Source organism: Notolabrus celidotus, chromosome 9, assembly GCF_009762535.1.
Source record: "Notolabrus celidotus isolate fNotCel1 chromosome 9, fNotCel1.pri, whole genome shotgun sequence".
NCBI lineage: Eukaryota > Metazoa > Chordata > Actinopteri > Labriformes > Labridae > Notolabrus > Notolabrus celidotus.
In genome coordinates, this window is record NC_048280.1 from 32,718,136 (window position 1) to 32,733,227 (window position 15,092).

Here is a 15,092-nt window from a genome sequence, read left to right on the forward strand (position 1 = left end):
GATGAAACTCAAGCTGTGAGTGTAGAGAGAAATACAAACATTTTTAAAGGTGACATATCATGCAAAATCGACTTTTTAATGGTTCTCTACCTGAAATATGTGTCCCTGGCATGTCTACAAACCCCCTGAAAATGAAAAGAATCCATCCTACCCCTTTTTCTGATTTCTCCACCTTTCTGTAAATGTGTGCTGAAACCAGCCGTTTCAGTTTTCAGTGTTTTTCATACGTCACAACGCTATCCGGTCTGTAACGGAGTCAGAGCTCAGAGCTTGTTCAGCCCATAGACTGTATAAAATACAACTCAACCCCTCCTCCGTTTTTCATTCCCTGCACACGTGTGCTAACAAGGAGCTTAGGAGGGAGGCATGCTAGTTGTAGGCTGTCTTAATAAACACAAAGGTCGCTTTTACTCCCCACGTCTGCAGATTTGAAGATCTAGTGGATGATTTTTATTTATCATGGAAAAGTGTTAGCGCTAGTTAGCATAGCCACATAGCTACATGTTCGTAGCTGTGTACCAAGACACACGTCGACATACTGACAAATAAAACAACAAGAAACACAAAATCTGTGACCAATGGTTCAGAAAGGTCCTGCTGCAGGCGCCTCTCCATCAGGATCAGATTCTGGATCAGATTCAGAGGGTTGAAGTAACCCAGGTCTGTGAGCAGCCGTGTATATTCAGCCAGCATGTAAACATTAGATCAACGTGCTGGACAGCCGAGGCCACATCCACTTCCTGAGGGGGCGTGGTCAGAGAGCTCATTCTCATTTAAAGACACAGAAAACAGCCTGTTCTGAGCAGGGCTGAAAAAGAGGGGTTTACAGGCAGACCAAAATCTGATTTCAAAGTGTTTTTTTGAGCAATAAACTTCAAAGACATGTTTTGGGGACCTCTTAGACCACTATATTTTGATGAAAAAGAGCATAATATGTCACCTTTAAAGTAATGAAACAGTTCGAAATCAATATTTAGTCTATAGGTATTGAGTCTTTAAGAAAGTGGATGAATAATAATCCCAGAATAATCCAGATGATGTAACGTCAGCACGTTGCTACAGAGAAGGAACTGCTTTACGTCAGGTCCCAACTAGAGGTTGAATTACAGTTGCAATATGTGCATGTGCAACGGTCACATCAGTGACATTCTCTTGTTGGATGTCTTATGACACGAAATACTTCATGCTGTCACCAGTTTTCATGATTAATCTAGCTTATTACCCGGGTTTCTTACTGATCTTCCGGCTGTGTCAGATGCTTGATTCTGATTGGTCAAAACCCCTTGCCAACTGTGATTAACATTCACTAACATGAGCAACACCAGAGACAAACTGATCACACGTCATGTCAAATCAATCCACAGAAAAGAGTTCCACCACATTTTGTTTACGTTCGTTGAGAAGAAGAGAGAAGAAGAAGAGCTGAATGAGGACAGTTTCATGTTAAATCGACCGCAACAGGAAGATAAGAATCTATCATTGTGGAACGATAACTGGGACTACTTTTTAAAGATTCAGTAGAAACCAGTGAGCTTTCAGAAAAAGAGACAGGCGCCGTGATAACGTGTATACTTTTAGTTTTTTAGTGCAGTTTAAACTGAGGGTTAAAAATAGTTAGAAAAGAGATGCTTACTCTTCTTCCTCGAGGTCCCATAGGACCAGACGGGCCTTGTTTGATTCTGTAGATCTTCTGGTCTGACCCATAGACGAGGTTCCCTGCTCCACTCACAGGTAGAGCAGGCGGCGTATTAGAGTACCGCCCTTCAACATTGTTCCTTAAAAGTCTGTTTGTCCTGAGATCTTCAGCAGACTCCGCTGATGCTATCATGTTTTCATGCATCAGTGAAGTGACGTTGTCTGGTTTCACCTCTGACCTGTGTGAGTCCGGTGAGGTAGAGTCCACCACGGTGTATAAGGCCGTGTCTGCAGCATCTTTGTGGATGATGTTTTCTCTCAGCGTTTTGATGGTCGTAGAGGAGTCGATGATATGATCCCTTCTTTCTTCAGTGTTTGAGGACAAAATGATTTGAGGTTCATCAACAAGTTTAAAGCCGAGGTCCGCAGCATGACGGGTGGAGTCCTGAGGGTTTGACTCTGATGGGTCGACCTGAGAGGAGAGACAGAGGGAGGGTGCAATCAGGAAGTTGTAGAAAGCAATACATGTGCAAATAAGACTAAAAAAAGGGTGGGCTTCATTAGGCAGCTTGGATAACTTTGCTAGCATTCAAGAAAGTCCAATGTAAGGATCCCAAATGGATTTTATCTAATACTGAATCTTTGGTGGACAGGCTTTCCATATTAAAAGAGAGGGAACAAACAAATGTAAAGAGAGGACATACTTTCTCTGCAAATACAACAATTCAAGAATTCCAAAATTCGAACTCAACACTCTGCTTGCACAGAGCCCTGTTAATCCGCCAGTCCACTCAAATGAACCTAGACAGCTTTGCATGAAACAAAATACAAAAAAATAAACCTTCCAGAGATTTCTGTCTGTATTAATAAGTTCATGTAGACAGCAGTTTATGAGAGGACGACAAGCAGAACGAAGCAGGAGAGGAAAAAAATGTAAAATAAGAAAGTAAGTCACAAGAAAAACAAACTAACCAGAGATGGTCTAACCTCAGTGACGTCACCTGTTGGTTTCTAAAAGAGGCAAGATGAAGCCCAAAGGTGGAAGTCGCCATGTTGGAAATCCCAACTCAACCTGGCTTTCAGTCAACTTAGAAATATGCAAATAAGTGGAGTCTATTTTAAGCCTCTGAACAAACAGCTACTCAGTACCCACCTGTCAGTCAAACCTCTGCAGAACCCTCAGTCCTTATCTCTTAAAAACTCCTAAGATTTGAACTATTCAGGACAACATGCTGTGAATAATGAGTATTTGATCGTGGGTGTTATATTAGTCTGTGATAGGCTGGCAACCTCTCCAGGTTGTACCCTACCTCTCACCCGATAGCAGCTGGGATAATCTACAGCCTTAAGGACTGTTTATTTCCACTTCAACGTTAGCTTCAACACTGGAAGCAGGTTTCCTTGGTCTAAACAATAATTGATGATAAACTGTGGTAGAAACTGAGTTTGGTTGTAAAGCGGCCCTGCCAGTTTCAGACTTCTTGATGAAAATATAAGTCAATTAAAAAATACTGAAACATTTGAGTGTCATGATATAATGTCTGTGAAACTATACATTCTTAGAGCAATTCTAGAAACTTTGTTTTGATCAATTTTGATCTAACTCTTCTTGATGTACCAAAGTGAAGAAAAACACCCCTGAGACTGGCAGCCAGGGTCTGTTTAATAGGAATTGGCTGACAGAGTAGAGTATAACTTTAAGTGGACCTAAACACACACTTTACCTGCGGATACAGTGTCATGGTTCCCTCAGGTGGGTCCAGTCCACAGCAGAACTGGTTCTTGTGTAAGTTTGAAGCAGACACTCACAGTTATGGACAGTACAATGACTCTTGTGTTAGTGTTGTTACGTTTCTTCTCTCTGTTCCTCCTCTAATCTGATAATCCAGTAGAGAATGCTGCTGGGGCCTCATTGGTTGACAGAGCTGTCAATCATGATGCCACATCCTTTTTTGAAATAACTAATTCAAACAACTAATAACTAATAAATAACTAATTCAAACAAATTGTCTCCTACATACAATGCTGTTTTGAACTCTCTTTCAAAACAAGACCATACTCGCACCAGAGACCATGTGACTCTAAGGACTCACAGCTGACTTTCACCCTAATGACTGTCAGGAACTAGGTAAACGATTGTCAGGAGGTACAGAACGACTGTCAGGAACTAGACTTAGGACCCTTTGTGACTCCTGGACACACCCACGACTTTTAGTGGCTTACATCTTCGAGCTCTTCCCCAGTCTGGTCAGAACTGAAGAAGCCTTTCAGAGGAGAGGTGAAACGTCTTCAAGAATTTCTTACCAGTCCAATTCCCTTATGGATCATGGATCAAATGAACACTAGGACATAATTTAGCTTGATTGACATTTTCAAGTTTGACCCATGTACAATCTGTTTACATGGAGGAGGCGGGGCTTATGATCTATACTGCAGCCAATCAGCAGGGGGAGCTCTAAATGTTTTGGTTTCACTCTGGTGGAACTGTCATGTTGTTTGTCTCAGCACAGTCTTCGCCCTCCTCCACTAGATGGCAGTGTTGTAATCTATGTTCAGATATTTGACTCCAATGTACCGACGTGACTGGAAGAATCCAGCGCAGAGCTCTTACATAAAGACAAAACACCGGCATCTTAAACTGTCATGCGTCACGATGGTCCCATAAACTGCTTTGTTTACAGTTATCAATAAAACTCTTAACCATAAATCAGATCACGCTTGTATCGTGATATGTATAGCGTAGACAGACTTGTCTATACACAGCCTTGTTGTCCACCATGGGGTTTCTTCCTGACTTTATCTGTGGATAGTCATGGTACTGAGATGCAGGTTTCTTCACTTTCTTCTCTTACAGCATTGTTCCACAAAAAGTCATCACTTCATTCACACAGGACATAAATATTAGGCAATATGCTGTCAACAACAAAACGCACATGTAAGCCTCCCAGGTGATAAATCCTTTCAGTTTTGGACTCATTGTGAGAAATCTGCAAATACCACCGATGCTTGTGTTTAAAATAAAGCTGAGATTCCACTGTAACTCTCTGGAAAGCAAGTCACAGAGCACATGTGCCAATAAAACTTGATAATCTGGCAGCATGAAGGCTCTCTTAGTAGGTCAGAAATACAAGTCTGGAGCTGATAGACTTCAAAGAGCAGCTGACACGAAAATGAGGAGAGGATAACCGTGCTCAGCTGAGGGACATGAAGAAGAGGCAGAATACAGAGGCAGCACAAGCGCAAATTCCCCGTATTCACCGCCACACAATGCTCCTTTATCCCAGACAGGCTGCCATTGTTGCTGCAGCTCTCTGAGCCTGCGGACACCTGATCGCTCTGCACCTGAGCCTATTTGTCCAGCTAATCTTCCCAACACTGCCCATCACTCGGACAGACTGAGACCACTGGGAACCAAGAAGATCGCGCTCTGTGCTTCTTTAGAGACTGCACCGAGTGACAAACGGTCAGACTGGTCCCGCAGGCTTGCAAACATTTTCACTGGATTGGTAATTTAAATCAACTGTGCACCATAAACAAAGACACATGATGACACTCAAGAGCCAGCTTCAAAGACTAAACAACTGAAGCCAATGCAAAATCATGAACAGTGAATATTACTGTACAATATTACAGCAAGCAGCAGTGTCCTCAGCCAAAACCTGGGCTAACCTTGAAGTGCCGAAAACTGCAGTACCCCAAAAAGTCCACTAGAGGCCAGCACCAAAAGTGACTCCCTCATGTTCATGTTAAAATGTAGAACAGTGAGGCAGAAGTGAGGTTTTTTTTTGCCTGCTTACCTCCAGTTTTCATGTTACAACTCATTTCTCTGATCGTGCAAAGTGTGAATGAGTTCGTAAACATCTCACCTGTTTGATGAAATCAAGGCTCAGTTTCAGGCCCTCTTAGGAGCAGGTGGTTGCTCCCAGGGCCAGAATATGAACTAATGCAGACACTTAACCGAACACTTCGGCCTCCTCTGTGCTGATTGTGTTTTTTTTAACAGATCTTCATGCAAATATCAGAAGAATCATTCTGCAAGTAATGTCATTAGCTAATTATCAACCAGAGCATTCATTATTTAGCTTTGAGAATATAGTTTTTCCAACCTCTCATCCCTTTGTGCAAACATGGCCACTCAGGGTTAAAATACACCACAAAGACGACAGCTTTGATACCAAACCCAAGCCCTAAAACATCAGTCCACAAACTAATACCATGGCTGAATCCAATTCCCTTAATGATGGACAATGTATTTCACCTTGGGGCTCATTACATGTTTGACTAGACCTGCCATCATGTTGCAAAATCTAGATATGTCAGTGTGGCCCTCATCTTCATAAAGCTTCCACCTGATGAAGACCAGAAGCTCCTCACCAAGTGATTTATTGAACGTCCTGTGACATTTGGTCTTATTGGTGTATTTTGATTGTCCTGTACCTCATTGATGTGAGTATCAACCCCCTTCCTCTTTTTCAGTAATGAGACTGATCTATCATTATTTGAACTGACAGAAAAGTTGCTTTTGTTATTTGTTTAACCGCCATATTCTATTTCAATTAAGCATTATATCATAGTATTGAAAGTGATAATGTCTCAAGCTCATCCCATAAACCCTTGATTTTTAAGATAAAAAGCAATATCCATTATAGATATGGTTCGCACATTAGTGCCTTTTCTACAGCCGGGTAGTGGCCCATGTACTGTAAAACCCTAAATTTATTGGAAAGTAGAAGAAAGCAAATGTTTGAATTGAAAAAAGGAAAATGTTTTATGAAAAATAAACTCTCATTCTTAATTTGATGCCAGCAACACGTTTCTAAAACAGATGGGACAGGTACAACAAATAGAATTGTGAAGTAACCTTGAGGAACATCAACTAATGAGGTTAAAGATCGACATGAATTGATATAAAAAGGACAAAAGAATGAGTGGATTTCATCATCTACAGCACATAATATCATTCAAAGTTTCAGAGAGTCTGGAGACAACTCTGTACAAAAGGGACAAGGACCAAAACTAAGACTTGATGGACCTGATCTTGTGGCCCTCAGGCAGCACTGCATTAAAAATAGACACGACTCTGTAGTGGAAATCACTGCATGGACTCAAAATCACTTAAAAACCCATTGCCTGTGAACACCATTCATCACAAATGCTGGTTAAAACTGAACCATGCAAAGAAGAAACCATATATAAACATGACGCAGAAACACCAGAGACCCCTCTAGACCTAATCCCTTTAAGATGGACTGAGGGGAAGTGAAAAACTGTCCTGTGGTCTGATGAATCAAAATCTGACATTCTTTTTGGAAATCATGGACGCTGTGTCCTCCGCTCTAAAGAGGAGAGGGACCACCCGGCATGTTATCAGCTCACAGTTCAAAGCCAGCATCCCTGATGGTATGGGGATCATAAGAGTCTATGGCCTGGGGAGCTTACACATTTGTGAAGGCTCCATTAATGCTGAACAATATATACAGCTTTAGGAGCAACATATGCTGCCATCCAGACACTGACATCTTCAGGAAGACCTTGCATATTTCAGCAAAAACCACATTCTGCATGTAGAACAACAGCATGGCTCTGTAGTAGAAGAGTCCAGGTGCTGAACTGGCCTGCCTGAAGACCTGATTTGTTGCTCATTGAAAACATTTGGTGCATCATGAAATTGAAAATATAAAAAAGCTGACTCTGAACTGTTGAACAGCTGAAATCCTCTATCAGGCAAGAAAGGGACGACATTTCACTTTAAACTCTAGAAACTGGCCTCCTTAATTGGGGCTGTAAATGATAAATTAAATAAAATAAAATTTTCTCAGCTTTAAAAAAACAAACAAACACAAACACTATAACTCTCACTATATTGATGATCTTTGAATGAGGCTCTATTCTCTTAAAATATCATATTGGTGAGTTGGTCACCACTGCAAACATTACTTTGATTGTATTGTAAACATGGATTCACAGTGCCCTCTGCTGGACAAACATCATGATGACATTATTCCCTCATCACAGGGAGGTTTTTTTTCTTCATTATTACTTGTATTATTATGTTCTGCAAAGAGAAAAGCTATTGTATCACTGCGTACCGAAAAACTTAAACCACTCATGATATTTATCTAACAGACCCTTCTTGGCTTAAAGTACGTTATCCTATGAGGGACTTTTGGCTAGTGTTGATTTTGGTGACCCCTGTGGACAAAGTCGACCTTTTTCTTTCATCAATGATTTTGTCCTGATGTCACGCACCATAATGACGGTATTGAAATAAACAATCCTGTTGATTATGATCTCATTCTTGTACTGTAGTCCAGCTGGAGGCCTCACTTCAGTATTCATTGCAGTCAGGTTCATAACCCGCTTACAACCCCTCAGAAGTGAGCGACAACATTGTTCAGAATCAAATTTCTATCATTAAATCGTTGATCCTTCACCTCACAGTTATACGTGGACTGATGGAGATGAAGAATGTAGTGTCTGTCTGAAAACTTCTATCAGGTTTGAGCAACAAGTCCTGCACATCTCTGTGTTAGACAGTGTTCTCTGTAAAACTGCACTGCTGGGCAAACACATCCCCCTCATCTACAGCTTGCATAGGATGCCTTTGAGGAGGCACCATGTGGAGGGTTTTTCTGGAGGAGGGCTGCTGCATGTACCCGGCTCAGAGGGAGGTCAGCGGGGGAGGTCAAGAGGCGTATTAACATCTGAGGGTCTACGTGTTCCCCTCATATTGTTGTTTTACTTAGAAGGAGAATTTCCGGCGCCAAAGCTTACACTTCAGCTCACATGCTCTCACTCTTCGCGTGCAGCAACAGATCATCAGAGAACATCTGATCAGAGACAAAAAAAAAGCTTACAAATGCACATATGTGCTGGCAGAGAGTGTTGTGCTTCATATGGATCGGTTTAAACCGGCTTCTATGAATACAGGGCGTTAACAGCTGGACGGCATTTCAAAGAATATTTAAAAAAAAAGAGTTAAATTAACTCCTGAAAGAATGAGAGAGTCCGTTCTGATACATGATGGAGTTCAACAATCACAACAGAAACCATGCAAATATTTCTGACTCATTCATTTACATAAACCTGCATCCCATACGCCACCACCCTGACTACTCCCATACTGTACATACCAGATCTGTCTGCTGCCCATCCACTGTCAGTCCCATGTGGAGAGGGTCCTGCAGACAAAGGCAGCCCAGCACGCAGGTTAACATAATCCACATGTCTACAGCATGTCCTCACTGCAGCTGTGCTCGTGTCAAACAGAGTCCACGGCCCATATGCAGCCCTCTGGCCCTGCGAGAGCAGGAGCTGCTGGCTTTCTCCTCCTCCTGCTGGACCTCACAGAGCCACACCCAGGACTCTGCTGCCATACACACCAGCCTGCATGCTACCACACCCCAAACATCCCAGTCAGCCCCGGAGGAGGACGGATGCTTATCTCCTGAGTCAAGAGGAAGTATGCTGTCACTTCAAAGCTGGGTCACTCACTGTCGTCACCATAAAGCTGAAGAATTTTAAAACCCCACTGGCATGTGTCCAAGTATTTTACAGTCCGAACATCCATTACCCACGAGAGGATTAAAGGTGATACAGGTAGAGAGAAAAGGAAAGCAGCGACAGAGAATGAAAGCACAATGATTCACATAGAAACGTGCTGATTATTGGAGGATATGAACTGCTGTAACACAGAAGAACAGCCACACAAAGAGTGATGTGATCATTTATCGTATGAAATATCTTCAAAGGGTCAAACAGGATTCTCACACCCCCAAACAAAAAGTGTCTGCAGCAACTTTACTGTACTCTACTTGTTTTCAGTCAGTCTAAGAGATGTGCATTGAATCCTGCACATCTTACGCTTCAATTTCAAAAGAGATGAAGGGAAATTCTCCAAGAGTTAGATACGAAAACATGATGTATAACACACTGTGATGAGATCTAGAGGTTGTTTCATTGGCTGTGTTAAAGTTTTATGAGGGTGTGACACACTACCTATAGTGGATATTATTCATGCAACTAGAGGTGGGCACAGCTCATCCAGAATTTAGTAGATCCCCTTCTCTCTCAGGTAAACAACCTCACCTATGATCCTAGTGAACCAGGTCATTTGGAGACACGACTCTGTAGTGGAAGTCACTGCATTAAAAACAGACATGACTCTGTAGTGGAAGTCACTGCATTAAAAACAGACATGACTGTAGTGGAAGTCACTGCATTAAAAAACAGACATGACTCTGTAGTGGAATTCACTGCATTAAAAACAGACATGACTCTGTAGTGGAAGTCACTGCATTAAAAACAGACATGACTCTGTAGTGGAAGTCACTGCATTAAAAACAGACATGACTCTGTAGTGGAAGTCACTGCATTTAAAACAGACATGACTGTAGTGAAAGTCACTGCATTTAAAACAGACATGGCTCTGTAGTGGAAGTCACTGCATTAAAAACAGACATGGCTCTGTAGTGGAAGTCACTGCATTTAAAACAGACATGGATCTGTAGTGGAAGTCACTGCATTTAAAACAGACATGACTCTGTAGTGGAAGTCACTGCATTAAAAACAGACATGACTCTGTAGTGGAAATCACTGCATTAAAAACAGACATGACTATGTAGTGGAAATCACTGCATTAAAAACAGACATGACTCTGTAGTGGAAGTCACTGCATTAAAAAACAGACATGACTCTGTAGTGGAAGTCACTGCATTTAAAACAGACATGACTCTGTAGTGGAAGTCACTGCATTTAAAACAGACATGACTCTGTAGTGAAAGTCACTGCATTTAAAACAGACATGGATCTGTAGTGGAAGTCACTGCATTAAAAACAGACATGACTCTGTAGTGGAAGTCACTGCATTTAAAACAGACATGACTCTGTAGTGGAAGTCACTGCATTAAAAACAGACATGACTCTGTAGTGGAAGTCACTGCATTAAAAACAGACATGACTGTAGTGGAAGTCACTGCTTTAAAAACATACATGACTCTGTAGTGGAAGTCACTGCATTAAAAACAGACATGACTCTGTAGTGGAAGTCACTACATTTAAAACAGACATGACTGTAGTGGAAGTCACTGAATTAAAAACAGACATGGATCTGTAGTGGAAGTCACTGCATTAAAAACAGACATGACTCTGTAGTGGAAGTCACTGCATTTAAAACAGACATGACTCTGTAGTGGAAGTCACTGCATTTAAAACAGACATGACTCTGTAGTGAAAGTCACTGCATTTAAAACAGACATGGATCTGTAGTGGAAGTCACTGCATTAAAAACAGACATGACTCTGTAGTGGAAGTCACTGCATTTAAAACAGACATGACTCTGTAGTGGAAGTCACTGCATTAAAAACAGACATGACTCTGTAGTGGAAGTCACTGCATTAAAAACAGACATGACTGTAGTGGAAGTCACTGCTTTAAAAACATACATGACTCTGTAGTGGAAGTCACTGCATTAAAAACAGACATGACTCTGTAGTGGAAGTCACTACATTTAAAACAGACATGACTGTAGTGGAAGTCACTGAATTAAAAACAGACATGGATCTGTAGTGGAAGTCACTGCATTAAAAACAGACATGACTCTGTAGTGGAAGTCACTGCATTAAAAACAGACATGACTCTGTAGTGGAAGTCACTGCATTAAAAACAGACATGACTCTGTATTGGAAGTCACTGCATGGGGAGTTTTAACCTGCATCCATAAATGCAGGTTATCAGTTCAAAGCCAGCATCCCTGATGGTATGGGGATCATCAGAGTCCATGGCATAGCTCCCACATCTATAAAGGCTCCATTAATGTTGAATATATACAGGTTTAGGAGCAACATATACTGCCATCCAGACAATTAACATTGATCCTGACGTTGACCCTTAGCTATTGAATGATGAGGTCTAGAGAGCTCTTTTTCACACTTTAATTAACAGTCCATTGTAGCCATTATCCATCATACTTTATTTGACTGTGTGTCTGAGGTGCCACTTTGACTCCTGCAATCTGCCTACCCGAGTCCACCACACCTTTTGCAAACTCACAACTGTTTCAAGATCTCTGTTCAGTCTCTTTCTGTGATGTTTGTGTGGATTTTGGCGCCCCCTGTGGACTGAGTGTGCAGTTTAAAGTCCCATTACGAGCCCTATTAATCCAGGCTTGGTCGTCTCTAAGAGTCTGTATCTGGACCATGTTGATTAATCCAGTTTTTCTATGAAAAGGTGTATTATCGTAATCTGGATCATTCTGATCCTGATTAAACCTTTTAACAATCGAGGTCTGGATATCTAAACATCTCCTGCTGACTCTGCTTTCTTTCAGGAAGTTTCACGACGCCTGCTGGTGTCATTAAATAATTCCCCCTGATAATTTATTGACAGACAGCCTATAAGTGGTCTCATAAAACCACATCAACACCCTGATGATCTCATTGAGGGTAGTTTGATTTACACAGAAGAACCACAGAGGAGACCTACAGCAGCTTCAGTCACACACAGTGAGCGACTCTGAGGGTTTAAACAGTGGTCACAACATCCGCTGTACAGTAAGAGAGGGGGCACCTCATTGAGACTGTCTCTACTGCATGAGGTTCTTCATAACTCTACTATGTATGTGTTAAAGAGGGAAAATAAACAGCCTCAAGTCCCAACAAATATACAGTGTAACCAGGACGGAGCCAACAGACCTACAACCAGCCCTGCTAAGCCCTTTCGTATATATATACTGGGTATATGACACATGTGGTTCCTATTATAACACAGGTTGGGGTGTGATTGAAAGGCTTACGTCTGGTGTGAAAAGGACATCAGGATCAGACTGTGTGTGTTGGTAACATAGTAGTCGTGTTTCTGTCTCACAATCTGCACTCAGCTCAAGTTGGTTTCACTAAATTATAGTCCACAGGGTTGATCTGAGGTTTGAGATGATACAGGAGCACTGCCAGTTGAAAAAGAGTGCAGACATGTGGGATGTGGCTCGATCGCAGAACATCAGCTCCACTTTGAACCCAGACTCTGCTGCTGATTTCCTCTGCTGCTGCTGCTGACTCAGAGCCGACCTCACATCACATAGATTATTCCCACAGATTGGCTTTGCATTTGTTGTGGGCTCTTTGTTTTCCCCTCCTGTATGAGTTCAACTGCAGTCGCACTAGAGGCCTTCGTGGTTCATTCTGTACGTTTCTGCTGAATCTGCAATCTAATCATCTCACTGCAACTGTGGAATAACTGACAGCATTTAACTGCACATAAGATAAGATAAGATATACTTTATTGGTCCCCCATTGGGGGAAATTCTTTTGTTACAGCAGCTTACAACACAGGACAGGGGAATACAACAATGTACTAACATAGTTAAAAAATATAAGAACAATAATAATAGCAATGACAAGGGTAAAATAAAATAAAATAAAATAAAATAAAATAAAATAAAGTAACACACTATGTACACTTCTATCTGATAAATAGATAAGGTAAAAACACTGCCTGCAAACAGCTGGATTATTGGAATGATCAAGAGCATACAGTAACACTGTGTAACTAAAGCCTGGTGTATACTTTGTCAAATTAATGCCATAGTGTACTCTATAGGTTCCTGTGGTCCTATATATCACCTTAAAGCTGGGGTTGGTAATCCGATTTTGATACACTTTTTGTTATACTGGTTAAAATGATTTTTATGTCCCAAAGGCAATCAATACATAATGTGTTCCTAAAAAAAGAGTAAACCTGGGAATACACCAACCAATCACTGTTTTTGGGTCCCAAAATTTTAAACCAATCAAATCCTGTCCTGCCTTTCTTCCCGCCTCCTGCGCGTACATTTCCCCGGCATTCACACCCTGTCCCCTGCCTCTGCCTCCGCTTCCCCTGACTCTACTGACTGCCCCTCTCGCTGGACCTCGGACCTGTCCCCTCTGACCCGATGAGGTGCTTTGCTCAGGACTGTAGTCCGGATCAGAGTCTAAAAAGCTCTCACCACGGGTCTTACTTCTTACAGTGTGCTCAACAGGAGTCAGCAAACCTCAGTAGTTAGATAATCAAAGCCAGCATGTAGACTCAGAGCATATGTCTTTAGAGAAGAAGCCTCACAATCTGCAGCGTGGTGACCTCACGCAGAGTGTTAGATCGGCTGATTGATCATAAAGCAAAGCTGGTGTGACATTCAATCACACCAAAAGAAGAGACTACTGGCCTTGTTTTTTTATTAACTATCTGAATCCCTGCAGAGAAATGCACTTTCTTCACTTTGTTAATAATCATAATACAGACATAGACTGACACACACACACACACACACACACATGCATTAACAAGACTAGAGGGATGTCAGAGTGAGGGGGCGGTATGGATGACCACTCTGAGCATTTAGAGGTTCGGTGTTTGCTCAGAAGCACTTCAGCAGTGCCCTGGGGATGAACTTACACCTCTCCACCAACCAGTTCTTTCTTGATTCATGCCAGGACTTGAACCAGCCACCCTCCAGTTCCCAAGCCAAGTCCCTACAGACTGAGCAAATTCAGCTCCACCACCCTGATACTTCCTCTGCAACAACCTTCATGAGAGCTGATGTGGAGTTGTCTGCAGCACATACAACAGTTAAAGAGCAACAGTCACTCATTCAAGGACACCTGCAGGACTCTAGAAATCCTGTAAACAATGATATTGACACAAAACTGCACGGGGGTGTTTAAACAGAGCATGCTCAGAGCTAAAGCCAAGGTTCCTACCCTCTATCCTCCAAAGAGATGCTGGAAATGTGTGAGCTGAAACAATGATGAGACCTGATTAAGGCTATGCATTGATTCCATGGCTTAAGGGCATTAATGAGTTGGAAAATGCAGAGCAAACATGGTTCATGGTCTCAACTCTGCAGTGCATGTCAGAGGAGTCGGGCATTAAAGACCAGCTCTGAAGCTCAGTTATATTTCCATGCAGACTGCCAACTCACCAACTTCCAACTACTCTTTATAAATAAACATCTGAATGAGGCACATCTAGATGTCACCTACAGGGTAAACAGAGGGTGGAACATCAGCGGGCAATCCTCTGCAGCATGAGGACCACAGAGGATCTGAATAAGTCTAGGTGTCGATCAAAGCTGTGTGAGGTATATTTCTCTTTTTCTAACTCTCACTCTGAGAAGAGTTGGATGTGAAACAGCTCAGTGTTGTTAAACTCTGCATCTGGACAGCTGATGTCTAACATAGATCTCTCTCTCCACTCTCTGGAGTCAGTGGTCCAAATCTCTCCTAATTGTCCTCCAAATCAAATACATCAACACGTGGTTCAAACATGTGTCACTCGTGCTTAATTCTGAAGCTTCAACAGCGTCAAATAAGAACTCAATCTACTATCTGCAGTGTGTGATGTTACTTTCTGTTGGATCAATGTAAAGGTACTGTGTTGAGACAGTCTCTTCGTGGTCTCCCTCCTCTGTCAGAGACTTTTAA

General features: G+C 41.9%; 1 protein-coding gene across 1 annotated transcript in view; it reads right to left on the bottom strand.

The window, feature by feature from the left end:
- The window catches only part of LOC117818630 (collagen alpha-1(XI) chain-like), a 59,377-nt gene that overhangs the window by 6,003 nt on the left and 38,282 nt on the right, over window positions 1-15,092 (bottom strand). The window contains exon 6 of the mRNA XM_034691582.1: window positions 1,634-2,107. Coding sequence (XP_034547473.1) covers window positions 1,634-2,107 — 474 coding nt within the window. The remainder of the gene's footprint in view (window positions 1-1,633; window positions 2,108-15,092) is intronic.